Below are 14,555 nucleotides of genomic sequence, written 5' to 3'. Positions count from 1 at the left end.
AGCACCAAACATATGAGAGTGTCACCACTGGATGTCACTGGATTATTTTTGTACTGCATACAAGATAGTAAATTGGCTGAGTGCACTTGATAGTAATCAGAGACTGCGGTTTTGTACACACAATCATTGAAGCTTTACAAAACATCTGACCATTTGTTCTCATTACTGTTTCCTAGTAAAATGATGTTCAATAAATAAACTTCAGGGACATGGATCCATGTTTCAGTTTGTTTAAATGACTCTCACTGTTTCAAACAGACATACTTTTATTTTCAACCAGGAGGTTGAACAGAATGGCCAATAAATGCCTGAACAAATCCTTCACAAGTTTTGACAGTACCTTTTAGCCTCTAAGTGACCCAGCACTCACACACTTGCCAGTGCAACTCTCTATAGCAGATGGAGTTTTTTCCTCTAAGCTGAGAGAAAACTGGGTTACTTACTGGTACCTGGAGTTCTCCATGCAATCACATTTACTCATGCACAGTACTGAGCCAGAGAGCCGTTAAAATTTAAAATACAAAATGCAGATTATGGGGCTTCACAAATGCACCAAACAGCACATTTTCTATCACACCTGATAGTAGACCACTCTTCAGTAGCTGCTTGCTTGCTTGATGTGAGAAAAGCTATTGATATGAAACTTTGCCTTGCATTTCTTTACCTCTTTTCTTCTTGTTCATTATACATGGTCACTTAAATGTGTGTCTTGAAGTCACATGAAAAAAAAAAAGTTTCCTTGTAAGGCAGTATCACATTTAAGTGAACGCAGTTGTAGTCTGTTGTGATTGCTAGAGTTTCAAGATTTCCCTAACCCCAGTACTGTAAGACCCACCATGTTTTTTTTTGTTTGTTTGTTTTTTTAAACAATCCACCCAGAAAATGTGGAATTCTGGTCTGAGCCTGGACAGCCCGCAGTACTAACACTTAGTATCTTCAAAACACTGTGCAAATGTTAATTAAGATGTTCATAACAGATTAGCACTCCCTGTGCCATAAGTACCTGGATCCTGATCTTTTGCCAAGCTATTTTTGTTGATCCCTTGAGCTGTATTGGATAAATGTTAAATGCGTTCTCCTTCTGGTCCTGTAAAACCCATCTTCTAACATTGTTTGAGACATATCCAGTAAGAGGATTTTTTTCCCTAACTATGATCATAACTTCATACTGGAATAACCAATTGTCATGCTGCAGCCATAGCATGGGAATTGTGGGCTGCGGATTAATTTAAAACTAGTGAGGGGGAGATCAGAAATAAATCAAGAATCCATTGTTGGGTTTAGTTCTTATTAAAAAAAAAAAATGTTATCAGGAGATGAGGGTGCACCCATTCAGGTAATAAATCTCTCTTTCAAAGACCCAACTTTTTGTTAGCTCTAGCCTGAGCTGAACTCTAGGCTAAATCGGTCTGGCCCGGACTGACAAACCTAGGCTTTGGGAGACCAACTTTATAGCCCCATTGCTGTACCTCCCTTAGGGTACATCTACACTGCCATCAGGAGGGGTGAGTGCAGCACATGTAGCCATACCTGAGCGAGCTCATTAAAAACAGTCTAGCTGTCTGAGTACAGCTACACAGCCATTTTTAGTGAGCTAGCCAGAGGTGCCCTCCCCTGAGCACGTCTCGCCCTCACCCCGCCTCTTCCCCTCCAGCACTTCCTACATGCTGTTGAACAGCTGATCTGCAGTGGGAGGGGGATCTACTGATAGGGGGAGCTGCCAGTGAGTGCTGAGCACCTACTGGTTATTTATTTTTTGCATGGGTGCCATGGAGTCAGCGCCTGTGCAGCTAGCCCAATCAAAGCTAACTTGAACATGTGTTGCAATCACATCTCCTAAGTGCAGCATAGACATACACTAAGGCCACGTCTATACGACGCGCCATTTCGGCGCGTTAAAATCGAAAGCTCTGGGTTCGATATATAGCGTCTCGTCTAGACGGGGATATATCGAACCCAGAGCGCGCTTACATCGATTCCGGAACTCCACCAAAACAAACGGAGTTCCGGATTCGACTTTGCGAGCCGCGCACATCGATTCGGCGCGGTGAAGACGGGTGAGTAACTCGATTTTAGATATTCGATTTCAGCTACGCTATTCCCGTAGCTGAAATTGCGTATCTAAAATCGAATTTCACGCGTCGTGTAGATGGGGCCTAAGCTTCAGCCACTTAGCCCACATGCACCATTTCCATGCATGCCCTCATCTCTCTCCCCCATTACCGCTTTTTTCTTTTAGTATGAAAAAGTAGTTTCCACACCTTAGCTTCCCATAGGCAGAAGGATGTAAGGGGCCAGCTACACCAGCCACCCAAAACAAGAGTTAGAACAGAGAAACCAGGCAATAATGAATGAGCATGTGCAGAGCTGCCAAGTGTCATGCATGTAGCAGCCCTGTCTGCATTTCCAGAACCCAGCTGGGTTGTCAGGCATCCTGCTGGGCTGCTGACAAAAGCTGTAGCAGCTCCAGAGGCCACTAGTCTAATGGGCTCTCTTCAGCTTCCTTTGCAGGCTTTGGTTTCCCTCATACGGAGTTCTGCCATCAGTTGGTGCTCACCTACTTCCTGGGCTCTTTGATGCTGCAATTGGGCCAGTATCCCTGTAGTTGTCTCCTTTGTGGCATCTGTGGAAGGAGGTGTGATGCTGACAGACAAGCTCAAATCAAAGCCATAGGCCAATTCACTTGTGTGAGAATATCAAGGAAATGTTAAAGGGGCTAGGAGGCATATGGCTATTCATTTGTGTGTGGATATCAAAAAATGTTAATGTCATTGTCTCCACTTACCTATAACTGGTTATTGTTGTAGATTTGTTGTTTACTGTCACATTACAGAATGTGGGTCCCCTGGACTTACTTAACCCTAAATCAAAGGTGTATTTACTTGATGCTTAAACTTCATGAAAACTAACAAAAGATGGTTTGGATGCTGTAACTGAACGCATTATGTTCGCATCTGTGATTGGATTGCCTATCAAACAGGATTGGGACCGTAAATGAAGCATCATACTAACTTCAGAGTGTTCAACAGTGGGAAATCCACAGACTCAGTCTGCATTTAGTCAACAATGGAAGAGCACATGCTAAGCTGGAGACACTTGCCAGATTGCTTTCTGGAGAAAACAGCTATAAAAATAAATCCAGGGGATGATCCTGTGTCTCTAGACTGAAGGATTCTGACAGGATGGAATACTGAGCAGTTTGACAGAGATCCCTAGAGCTATTCTAGGTAATCCTGAGAGATTTATGGAAAATTACTACACCTCTGCTATCATATTGGATTTACAAACTTTGCTCCCCTGTTAATGTATTTTATCTGCTTTAACCTCTCAATAACTCATTTCTTTTTCTTAGCTAACAAACCTTTAGTTAGTTTATTAGAGAGACTGGCTGCCAGTGGTGTCTGAGGTGAGATCCAGGGTATCCACTGACCTGGGGTAAGCGACCAACCCTTTGGAATTAGGAGTAACCTAATGTGAGGTGATTTTTTATTTTAATAACCTTTCATCAGAAAGTCTAGTTTGTCTGGTAGCCAGATGCACTTGAAAGGTGAAGAGCATTTGTGACCACAGGTGAGACTAAGTTAGTGATCCAGGAGTACAGACCTGTTACTGGCTTAGTGAAATCTAATTATAGAAAATACCACCAGTTTGGCTGTCTGCCCTGAGATTAGCACACTCAGTTATGAGCTACTCTAGACAGTAGGGTCCTTGGGCACCGCTGCCTTTTCTTCCCCTGGCACCTGGTCAAAACTTAATGCAAACAAACTTTCAAGGTCTTTTTTTCCCACAGGACCATCACAGAACTGTGGTTCACTCATGTCTATTCTTTAAAGCTATCAATACCTAGTTTTAACTTTTACCAGCATTGGGGCTATGATCTATAAACTTAATTGACACATTGAACGTGAATCCTGTCAACTATGCCAATGCCCAGCTGTCCTGCAGTGGCTCAAGATCACGAGTACGAACCTCAGGGCAAACTGTAGGAAACAAGGCACAAATCCCAAATTGATGGTGAGTTCTATACTTAGGTTTCACCAAGCAATTATCAAGTGTAAACTCCTCAGACACTAATAGCCTTGACACGGAATCACAAACAGTCCCCTGGGTACTCTGATCTGTCTCGTCACCCAGATGAGCCTGCCTTTTTTGATTGCTGGTCCCTTACACCAAGGATCAAAGCAATATTCAGGTTACTCCCAGTCCCGAAGCACCAGTCACTTACTGCAGGTCAACTGCACTTTAGATCTCACACTAAAGAGAAAGCTTGTGGCTAACCTTATAAGAAACTATCGGGAGATATATAGGAGAAAGAAACAAGAGTGTTATTTACAAGGTTAAAGAAGGTAAACACATATATATACACATACACACACACACTCCTACGTGAGTTCCAATTTGAAAAAGTAATAGATGCTTCGATAATAAACAAGTGCTATATGTCCTTTAGGGCAGTGACTGTCACACTTTTTCTGGGGACCCAGTTGAAGAAAATTGTTGATGCCTGGGAACTGGGGATGAGGGGTTTGGGAGGGGGTCAGGGCTGAGGAGAAAGGGTTTGGGGTGCAGGAGGGGGTTTTGGGAGGGCTCAGGGCTGGGACAGGGGGTTGGGGTTGCAGGAGGGGGTCTGAGCTGGGGATGAAGGGTTTGGAGTGCAGGAAAAGGTTTTGGGGGGCTCAGGGCTGGGGCGTGGACTTATCTCTGGCAGCTCCCAGTCAGCAGTGCAGCTGGGATGCAGAGTCAGACTTCGCGCCTGTCCTGGCACTGTGGACCACACTGTGCCCTGGAAGTGACCAGCAGCAGGTCCAGCTCCTAGGTGGAGACGTGCAAGCAGCTCCGCACAGTTCTCATGCGCAGGCACTGCCCCCCACCCAGCTCCCCATGTTGCTCAAGGCGGGGGCAACACATGGAGCCCTGTGGCCCCCGTGCCTAGAAGTCGGACCCACTGCTGGCTGCTTCTGGGACACAGCGCGGTGTCGGAATAGGTAGGCACTAGCCTGCCTTAGCTGGGCAGCACCGCTGATGGGACTTTTAATGTCCCGGTCGGCAGTGCTGACTGGAGCTGCTAGGGTCCCTGGGTGCTGAGCAAGGCGATCCAGTGCCTTAGATGCTGCGACCTAGTACTGGGTCGTGACCCAAACTTTGAAAAACACTGCTTTAGGGGTAACTCGGGCTAAGCACTGGGGATCTTCAGCTTATGCCTAGTGATCCTTGCCTCCTATCCCATGTCCAAACAGCAGAAATATATTGGTGTTAAGGGTTTTTATACCCTGCCCTCTTTCTGCTTTGAGCTGCAAACTCAGCTGATTGGAGGAATTCACTTGCAAGACATTCATAGAGATGGGGTGAGTAAACAACAAAGTGTTTTGTTCTCTAACGTTCCACGCTAGTTTGGCTGGTGTCAGTGGGCCTTCCTTGTTTGGCAGGACATAACACCTTCTGCCAGAGATCAGCATTTCAGACTAGTTCATGTCTCTCCTGTCTGGTGATTTACAGTTGCAGAGGTTTACCAATGCAAACATGACTCAACTATTACCTTATAAGATGGGATACAAATGCTATAAGTCAGATTAATGCAGGCAGCAATTTACAAGCATTCCAAAGTCTAAAGACTAAACACACACTTGTAATTCTAATACCTATTACAACAATAGTAACACACAGATGAGCCCAACAGAATCCAGCGATGTATTTGTCGGTATTCAGTTGAGGCTTCGGGACTTTGGCACGAGCTGGCACCTGACCTGCCAGCACCACAGATACTAATAGCTAAATCCTTCCAGGAATCACAACAACAGATTAAGTTTAATAGTGGTAACACATGCTAGGTCATGGAGGGTCCACTACTGAATTATTGGTACCTGTGCACCATTTAATGATTTTTTTTTTCAATGTTATAATAAACGCTTCGTTTCCCCTCTGGAGGGTGGAGTTTGATTTTTCAAACAGGTCGTTATTTTAGGAACATTTTCTGAATATGGAAGTTGTGCCTTCATTTTGGCAATGAGAAAGCCTGTATTTATGTCCTCTCATTGCTCGTTTTTCCCCAAAATTTTCAGGGCTAGTCTAAAGATTTCTTACAGAAAAGCACCATGCACATACGTGGTATTTGATATGAAAACTACTGGAAAGGCTCTGGTTCACAATCCAGTCTTGATTTCTAAGTTTAAGTGACAGAGAATCCAACCACTTGCTTCGGTAAGTTATTCCAAAGGTAAATTACCCTCAGTGTTAAAAATGTGTGCCTTATTTCCTGTCCAAGTTTATCTAGCTTCAATTTCCAACCATTAGATCTCATTATTCCTTTTCTGCTAGATTAAAAAGCCATCTAATATCAGAAACCTCTTCCGCATGTAGGTACATGTACACTGTGATCAAGTCACCGATCTTGGATAAGCTAATAAACTGAGCTTCACAACTCTCTCATTACTTGTTCTTTCTGCTCTTTACCGAAGACTTTCTGAATTGTGGCTGCTAGAGTTGGACACAGTGTTCCAGGAATGGCCTCCTAATGCCATATATAGAGGTAATACCACCTTTCTACTCTATTTGATTTTCTGCTTATAGAATTGTGTTGGTTCTCAATGCACTTCAAGGTTATGTTCAACTCGCTATCAACCATGACCCGTAAGCCCTTTTCAATGTCACTGCATTGAAAAATAGCATCTCCCATCTACATTCTTTGTCCCTAGATGTATGACTTTCCATTTGGATATATTAAAGTATGTCATTCACCTTACCAACCAAAGTCAACCTGTAAAACTGACCTGTTCACATTGTTTACCACCCCTCCAATTTGTGTGTCAACTTCCAATTTTTCCAGTAATGATTTCCTATTTTTGGTCCAGATTATTGATTAAAATAGTGAATTGCATTAGGCCAAGGACAGATCCTGTGGGATCTCATTGGATGATTCCCCATTTAAAATTACTTTTTGAGATCTATCAGTTAACCAGTATTAACTCTAATCTGGGCTACGCTGATTTTGAACATACTTTTTTAAAAGCAAGTTATGTATCTATTCTTTGACTACCTATAGCATAGCTGTATAATAAGGAGTATTAGTAATTTATGGTATGAATGTGTTAAGACAATATTAAATAAAAAAACAATTACAAAAAGTTCTATAAAACATAATGTTAAATACAATACAAAGTTTATTAAAAATAGGTTGCAAGTGAAATACAGTAGAAATGGGAAACTACAGCAGTTTTCATGTTTTTCCATAATAATGCACAGACAAATATGAAAAGCACTTTTACACATATTCACACTTGACCTGAATGCCCAATAGCGGCCAAATCCACTCCACTGAAGGTTTATATGTATTTTTTTGCAAAGCCTTTTCAGATTCTAGCAGCAACAGTATTCCAGCCACAGCATAAATTTTTTTTCTGAAGAAAAGAGTATTTGTCACTGTAAGGCTGCTAGTGTTCTCAAGATAAATTGGGAGAGGCTTGCTTTTCCTGATTAACAGACACAGCAAGCATGCAAATCCTTCATTAACACTTTCGATTGGTTTAATCTCCTACTTCATATTTAACAGGTGAAACGGTAAAAGCACACTTTCAAATAAGAAACCTGAAATATGTAAAAACAAATATTTACACTCCAATTTTCATTAACTTGCATTTATCTATCATACAACTCTTATTAAAAGTGATTTCTTTTCTAAGGCAGTGAAAGTCTACCCCTCTGTATTTGGAAGTGTGCATAAGTCCCTAAATATATATTTATAAGAGAACAATATTATACAGAAAAATCATCTAAAGCCCAATTTAGGGCTTTGCAAATAGAAAATTTGTTTGGAATCACAATAATATATTTTGTCTTAACATCACACAAAGAGAAAAACTCTGATGAGGTCCTTATCCCCAACATCAGCCATATATGCATAGCTGAAGAAACAACAGTGGGAGGAACAAAAAGAATTCAACAATTTAAAATTAAATAAGGCTATTATAATGTGTAAAAATAGCTTGAACTGCTGAGAAGATTCTCTACAGTATATAACAACATAAGAGGATGCAATTAAAACCAGATACACGAAGGACAGCTTGACTAGCACAACTTTCTCAATATTAATCATGGTGGTGTGCTGTCAGGATAATAAGTCAAGCCGTCTCTCTGACAAATTCATATTTTCAGCCAGCAACATCATATTTGATGTTCAGACATCAGTCTGAATGTATGCTATGCCATTTTTCTTCTCTAAAAGTAGTATGTAGCTCAGCTGCTATAACAAACTCCATCAACGATGCTTTGTGGCTAGTTGCTTAATACTCTCTATGCTACCCTCCTTGGCAAATGCATGCCTTAGTTCTGCTAGCTTTGGACCCAGAATCATTACCTCCATCTTAAACATTTAACATTTTGGTCCTATTATCTATTGCTTGTTGTATTCTGTTATTTCAATAGTGTTAAACAAAACAAAACCCTAAGGTTTTTCATCTCCACAGTTTTGTTCTTGTTTTTTTTAAAAGGAGGTTTGTAAACCAGACACTTCATTTACAAGAGGGATGTATGTACGTATGTATATACTTTTCCATGGTTACGGATTAAACAGTTTGTTACGCATCCATTTTAGGCTCAAACACCTATAGGATTAAAACTGTTTCACACAAAGACTTTATCCTGTTACTCCAATGCTAGGTAATGATAAGAGGTTTGTACTGATATGCCTATAGTCTGTATGAACATCACACAGTATATCAAACTTGTATATATAAATTAGACCTTTGCAAAACAGCCCAGAGATTGGCTTCTGTGTCAAACAACCTATAGATATCAACAGCTAGTGCACAGATTAATTTAGGCAGTTCAAACTATTCTCACTCTCTGCTCAGCAGCTAAAACAAAGTATGTCTGTAAAAGACCAGGAAACAGAACTTATCTTTGACAAGTGCTATTTGGTCTATTGCAGAAAAAGTTAACCCCCAAAACAAAAGAAAAAAGTGACCTTCACGTGATTCATATAATTAAAATTTTACAGTGCTTTAATTGTATAAACCACAAGCTCTTGGTAAAGTAATCAGTATTCTTGCTATTGCAAAATCTCTAAATCTCAATTAACAGTCTTGGATACAGAGGAATCAAACTCACTCTTCACAGACAATACACCCCCATCTTGAACAGCCCCATCCCATTCCCTTATTTTAGAGATCTTTCAGTAACATTTGATAAGGTGCTTTGATCTTATTTTGTGTTCAACTCATTTTCCAGTTCCATTAATTTCCTAGAAGCCTTTACTTTATTGGATACATCCTGGCCCTGGGAAAAAAGTCGTTGGCGCTCTCTGAATGTTAAGTTCTCTGGTGCTCCAGGTAAATCAGTATCTTGACTGGAAGAAACAAAAGGCTTGTTACAAAACTTAATTTTAAACATCCTTTTATATCAAAGCTTTGCATCCATATAATCTTATCTGGTGCCCTCTTGCCTTCTAACTGGAAGATCTAGATTCAAGTCCTGCAAGGCTCTTTCTTAATGCTGACACTACAGGGCTGTCATTCAGATGAGCCATTAAACAGAGGTCATTTATGATGATCTCTGGTAGTTGAACATGTGGATGAGATTACCTGGCACTTTTTAAAAAGGATTAAAGGGTGATTAAGGCCTAGTCTACACCAGCAAAAGTTTGCTGATATAGCTATACTGGCAAGCCCTCCTTATGCAAATTAAAAAAGGTCTTTTGCCAGTATAGTTCATACTGGTTTTGAGAGTGAAATAAACTGGATAAAAGTGCTTTGGCAACTTTGGCAAACCAGTCAACAAATCAAATTTAAATCAACCCCGTAACTGATATTACTATACTTGCAAAGTTTCTGGTATAGAGTGGCCTAAGTACTTCTGCTGCCTCCTCCTTCAGCCTTGCTGCTATCTACCTCTCTGGTTAACTATTTCTGGCACACCAAGAGAGAACTCAGTTCTGTGTCCCCCCTCCTCCCTCATCAGCTTATATGTCTGGAACTCTGGCCCTTACCCAGTCAGCCTGGCTCCACTTAAGGCTCACCACAGTGAGTCTCTATTCTGTGAGCCCTACAAAGTGCACAGTGGCCATCACAACTCCTTTTCACCTTACAATGTGCAGGAACCAAATTAAAGGCTCCGGTAGTATCCTTGCCTCAGCCAATGTGAACCTTCAATACACTATGCAGCTAAATTAGCCACACATGCATGTGCAATGCAGTCTTTGTTAGCTGTCCACTTCACAAGTTTAGTAAAAACCCCATATAAAGTGTACTGTGTTGCTCCTCGTGTGTGCAAATTTATAATCTGGTTGAGGTAGTAAAAAAAACAAAAAACAAAAAACCAACTTGTGATGACTGCTCTGTTTACTCACACAATCACAACACTAATTTACTTTAAAATACCACATGCATGAAAAAGCATATAAAACCAAATTCTATTTTGTGATAATCCAAGATATCCCAGAACCAACTGTAAAATTGTTTTACGCTGTCCTGCATATTCTTAGCACTCTCTGAAAATCTTTTCTAGGCTTAAATAAGAGCTTTTGAATTCACTATCGAGAAAGATTTACATAGATAGATTTACACAGATATAGGCATAAAATGATATTATCAAAATAATTAAAAATATTCTAGAGATCATCAGCTAATTAGTCTATTTTATGAGTCTTTTTCTCATTTCACCTTTTAGATCTTTTCTCTCTTGGATCCCGATAAACTTCATGGGCTCCAACAATTGCTCCTGTAGATCCAGTGTAAGAATTTGGTCCTTATGCAAAATAATATAAAAGTTACAGTTGAAGGATGGCAGTTATAATACAAAACAAGTTTCTATTTATTTTTAAAAAGGTGCAGTGCTCTTTGCAAGAGTGAAACTCTCAAACTATGGTTTCTAAACTTTGTAAAAGGAATTATAAAGTACTGTTCTGGAGGTTTGCCTGAATGCCAGAACATTGATTCAGTTAAGAGCAGTTAGTCTCTTCCTAAAACTGCAACGTTGCCTGATAAATAATAAAATTAGGGGGTAAGAAAGCAAATTATATTTGGAACAAACTGACGTATCAAATCACGATAAAGTTACTTATATTGTGGCTCATTTATTATAATGCAGAAATGAAATCAAATATTAAGTATCTAGATTATGTGCAGCTACAATTTTTCTGTGGAACTCTGTCACAAGGTTTTATTGAAGAAAGAACAGCAACTCCAGCTAATTTAACTAGGATAAATATTACTAGCATTAGTAAGTGCCAGTATGACAATTCCAATTTTCTTAAGTTATTTTATATTTAGCCAGGTTGTGAAAAATATTTGGAAACTCTGTAACCTGTAATGTTCAGAGGATGACTTTTCATGTCTCATTTCTGTAGTTTTTTGTCTTGTTTCATACAACACTTACAGCACTGCACCTTTAGTTTAAATTCATATAAGATACACAGTTCTACATAATATATTAATCCCCTCCAAAGGCAACAAGACTACAAACAGGTTTCTAATAAAAAAGTTTTATTATCATAGTCCGCTTTTAAGTATGTTTCTTAAATCACCGGTATTTTTAGGACAGTCAAATTAACTGTCATGATTCTCATATTGGTTTTCAGATATTTTTGGTTTCCTGACATAGGATATGTCATGTCTTGTGAGCCTTTCTCCAAACAGAAGGAAATGTTTGATTCTTCCACTGGTGTATTTTGAACCAGAGATCATTAAAAGGTTAAATGTCAATAAAAGAATAGAACTCATTTGGATATTCATATATTGTACTCATTTAACAACTGAATACTGTAAATTACAATAGTTAGCTAAAAAGGGGTAGCTCAAATCATATTTAAAACACTTTTAATACTTAAAGTAGTAGGAAGAATTAGTTATCTTTTGTTCAGACCTAAATCCCATATATCTGACCATCACCTCCCCTCCAACTTTGAAAAAGTCTAGGTCTGAAGTCAGTTTCTCACACCCATATCTAATTTTGTTAAAATTGGTCAGATTTTATTCCTCAATTTGATGGAACCAATGTTTTAAGTCAGTTCCTTAAGTAATCCAGTGGAAGAAGCTGGGAGAGTGCCGTTTGCAGAAGCGTGGTTTACCAATGTCAGCATTTATAGCAGAAAAGAGCTGTAAAGAACAATAATGTGACAGTGCTAGTGAGATGGACAGATGGTAAGCTGCACAACGAATTCTGCATTTTGTGCAAATGGCTTTGTACTTTACACAGGCAGTCTTCACAGAAGCTTGAGCAATCAGATGGAGTGTTTAACCTGTTCCTATAGACTATTTTAAAAGTGTGAAATAAAGTAATCAAGATTAATTGTATGGTTTATGTATTAAGGTTATTAAAGGTGGATCATCATACTACAATGGTCAACTGTTGCCAAAACCCATATAACTAGTGGGAAATGTATTACAGCCTGCCAGTTGGTAACACAATAAAATGTACTGTGTAATCTATTTCAATATCCTTTACAATGAGACAGCTTTACCTGGGCATTCTAAAAGGTCAAATTAGAAATAGCCAGGATGATAGCCTGAACGGCTCAGTCTTGCCCAATGTAATCAAATACTGGATAAGTCTAGTGAATGTAATTTCTCTTTTTCCATAGTACAGAGTGTGGCTTGGGAAGACAATGGGCAGGATGGCTGATTCCTTCAGACTGAATTTTGAGACCACTTTAGGAATGAACTTGGGGTGGGGTCTCAGCACCACTGTGTCCTTATGGAAAGTCATATTGGGACATTTGGCTAAAAGAGCTTGAACTTCACTCACTCTTCTGGCTGTGGTCATAGTCAGTCTAGTGAGGTGTCTAGTGACCTCTAGTCTACTGTCTAGTGAGAGGTGATGCAAAAAGCATTCAGAGAGGTTCAAATGGAGGCTCCATGAGCCTCAAGAGTATATTGAGGTCTTAAGCAGGGATAGGTTCTCTCACTGGTGGGTAAATATGTAACAGCCCTTTGAAAAACTTCAGTACTATTGGATGAGGACAGATCTAACACATGAACGAACAGGTGGATGGTAAGCTGAAATTGCCATGAGGTGGATCTTAAATGAGTTGACTGCAAGGCCAGCCGGCTTTAAATGCAATAGGCAGTCAAGCATCCTAGGTTCAGGGGCCTGGACTGGGTTCAGACCATATTGAGCTACCCATATCAAGGGCCTCTTCCTGCTCTGTATCAAGATTTCCTATTCTTGTACGGAACAGTAGCTGTCTGTTGTACTCAGCCAGTCGACAGCCACACTGTGAAGCAAGTATAGTGACTTTGGATCCGGATGGAGCATATGACTGTGGTGCTGGGGATCAGATCCGCGATAGGTGGTTGAATGGACATCTGTAATAGGTCTATTAGACAAAACTGCTTTGGCCAACATGGAGCTATGAGAACTACTATGGCCATGTCCCTTTTGTTCTTGTGAATCGCTGGAAAGGCATACAAGCAGGCCTGTTCACCTGCAGGAGAAAGACATCCAGCAATGACCCTGGACTCAGCTCTCCCCTGAAGCAGAAGTTCTGACACTTGGCATTGTCCCTGGTGGCCAACAAGTTTATTATGGGGGACTCCCCATGATGGAATACCATTCCAATGATGAATCTGTGCAGGGAGCATTCGTGATTGGTCACAGATTGCCTGCTCAGGAAGCCTGCTAGATTGTCACTGACTCCTGGAAGGAATCTATTCTGATGGCAACCGGTCCAGAATTTGATGGCCTTCATGCTAAGGGGTGATGAGTGAGTGCTCCATTGTTTATGTAGTGCATAGCTGTCATGTGTGTGAAAATCTGTACTACTGAATATGAGGACAGGCAGGAATGCCATACAGGCTAGTTTGATGGCTCTGAGCTCCAGCACATTCATAGATAATCTCATATTGCCTAAAGATCAGGTTCCTTTGATTTTTAGTTTGCCCAAATGAGTCCCCCAATCTGTTCCTAATGCATCCATGATCGGTGTCTTTGTCAAGGATGGGTACTGAGACATGTATCCATTTCCATGTCTTTACGGGTGCCAACCACTAAACCAATTCTGCAGTGATGAGACATCAGACGGAAAGAAGGTCTCTGTGCCATCATCAAGGAGTACGCTGACATGAGCCAGAGCTTAAGTCTGTCAAGTGGTGTTATTTACATGCATGCCAACTTGTGGCCTAACACTGCAAGACATGTTTGTACTGTCAGCTATGTTTGATGTTAGCTGAAGTATGAGTGCTTGTAATGACTAGGACCTGTCCTTAGGCAGGTATGTTCTTTCTGCTCTGAGTCAGTCATGTCGTTCACTAGGAAGCGCAGCTATGTGAACGGGGATAGCACATTCCAGGATTGCTGGTGCCTTCCACTGAGGTCTGCCTCTGAACAGCCAGCCATCCAGCCTTACCTTCACTAAGGAGCCACTACCACTGCTAGGCATTTCACAGGTATACTTGGTGCTGTAGAAAGTCTGAATGGCAGATCCTTGTTCTGTCAGGGATTTGGTCAGACTGTCAATCTCAGGTACTTCCTGTGGGCTGGGTGGATGGCTCTATGGAAGTATGCATCTTGCAGCTGAAAGGAAGGAAGCAGTCTTGAGCCTGAAGAGATGAGATGTTGGAGGCAAG

The 14,555-nt window shown here is 40.6% G+C and overlaps 1 protein-coding gene and 1 long non-coding RNA gene across 24 annotated transcripts in view; one reads left to right on the top strand and one right to left on the bottom strand.

Annotated features, from left to right (window-relative positions):
- Positions 1–14,555, top strand: part of LOC142046591 (uncharacterized) — a 374,791-nt gene that overhangs the window by 31,604 nt on the left and 328,632 nt on the right. The window lies entirely within an intron of this gene.
- Positions 7,140–14,555, bottom strand: part of AFDN (afadin, adherens junction formation factor) — a 155,800-nt gene continuing 148,384 nt past the window's right edge. For all 23 annotated transcript variants that reach the window (XM_032781188.2, XM_032781234.2, XM_032781148.2 and 20 more), the window contains 2 exons: positions 10,653–10,737; positions 7,140–9,340 (listed from right to left, as the gene is read on the bottom strand). In XM_032781188.2, coding sequence (XP_032637079.2) covers positions 9,196–9,340; positions 10,653–10,737 — 230 coding nt within the window. In that variant the 3' untranslated portion in view covers positions 7,140–9,195. The remainder of the gene's footprint in view (positions 9,341–10,652; positions 10,738–14,555) is intronic.

Source organism: Chelonoidis abingdonii, chromosome 3, assembly GCF_003597395.2.
Source record: "Chelonoidis abingdonii isolate Lonesome George chromosome 3, CheloAbing_2.0, whole genome shotgun sequence".
Lineage (NCBI taxonomy): Eukaryota > Metazoa > Chordata > Testudines > Testudinidae > Chelonoidis > Chelonoidis abingdonii.
This window is presented reverse-complemented; position numbering and strand designations above follow the sequence as displayed.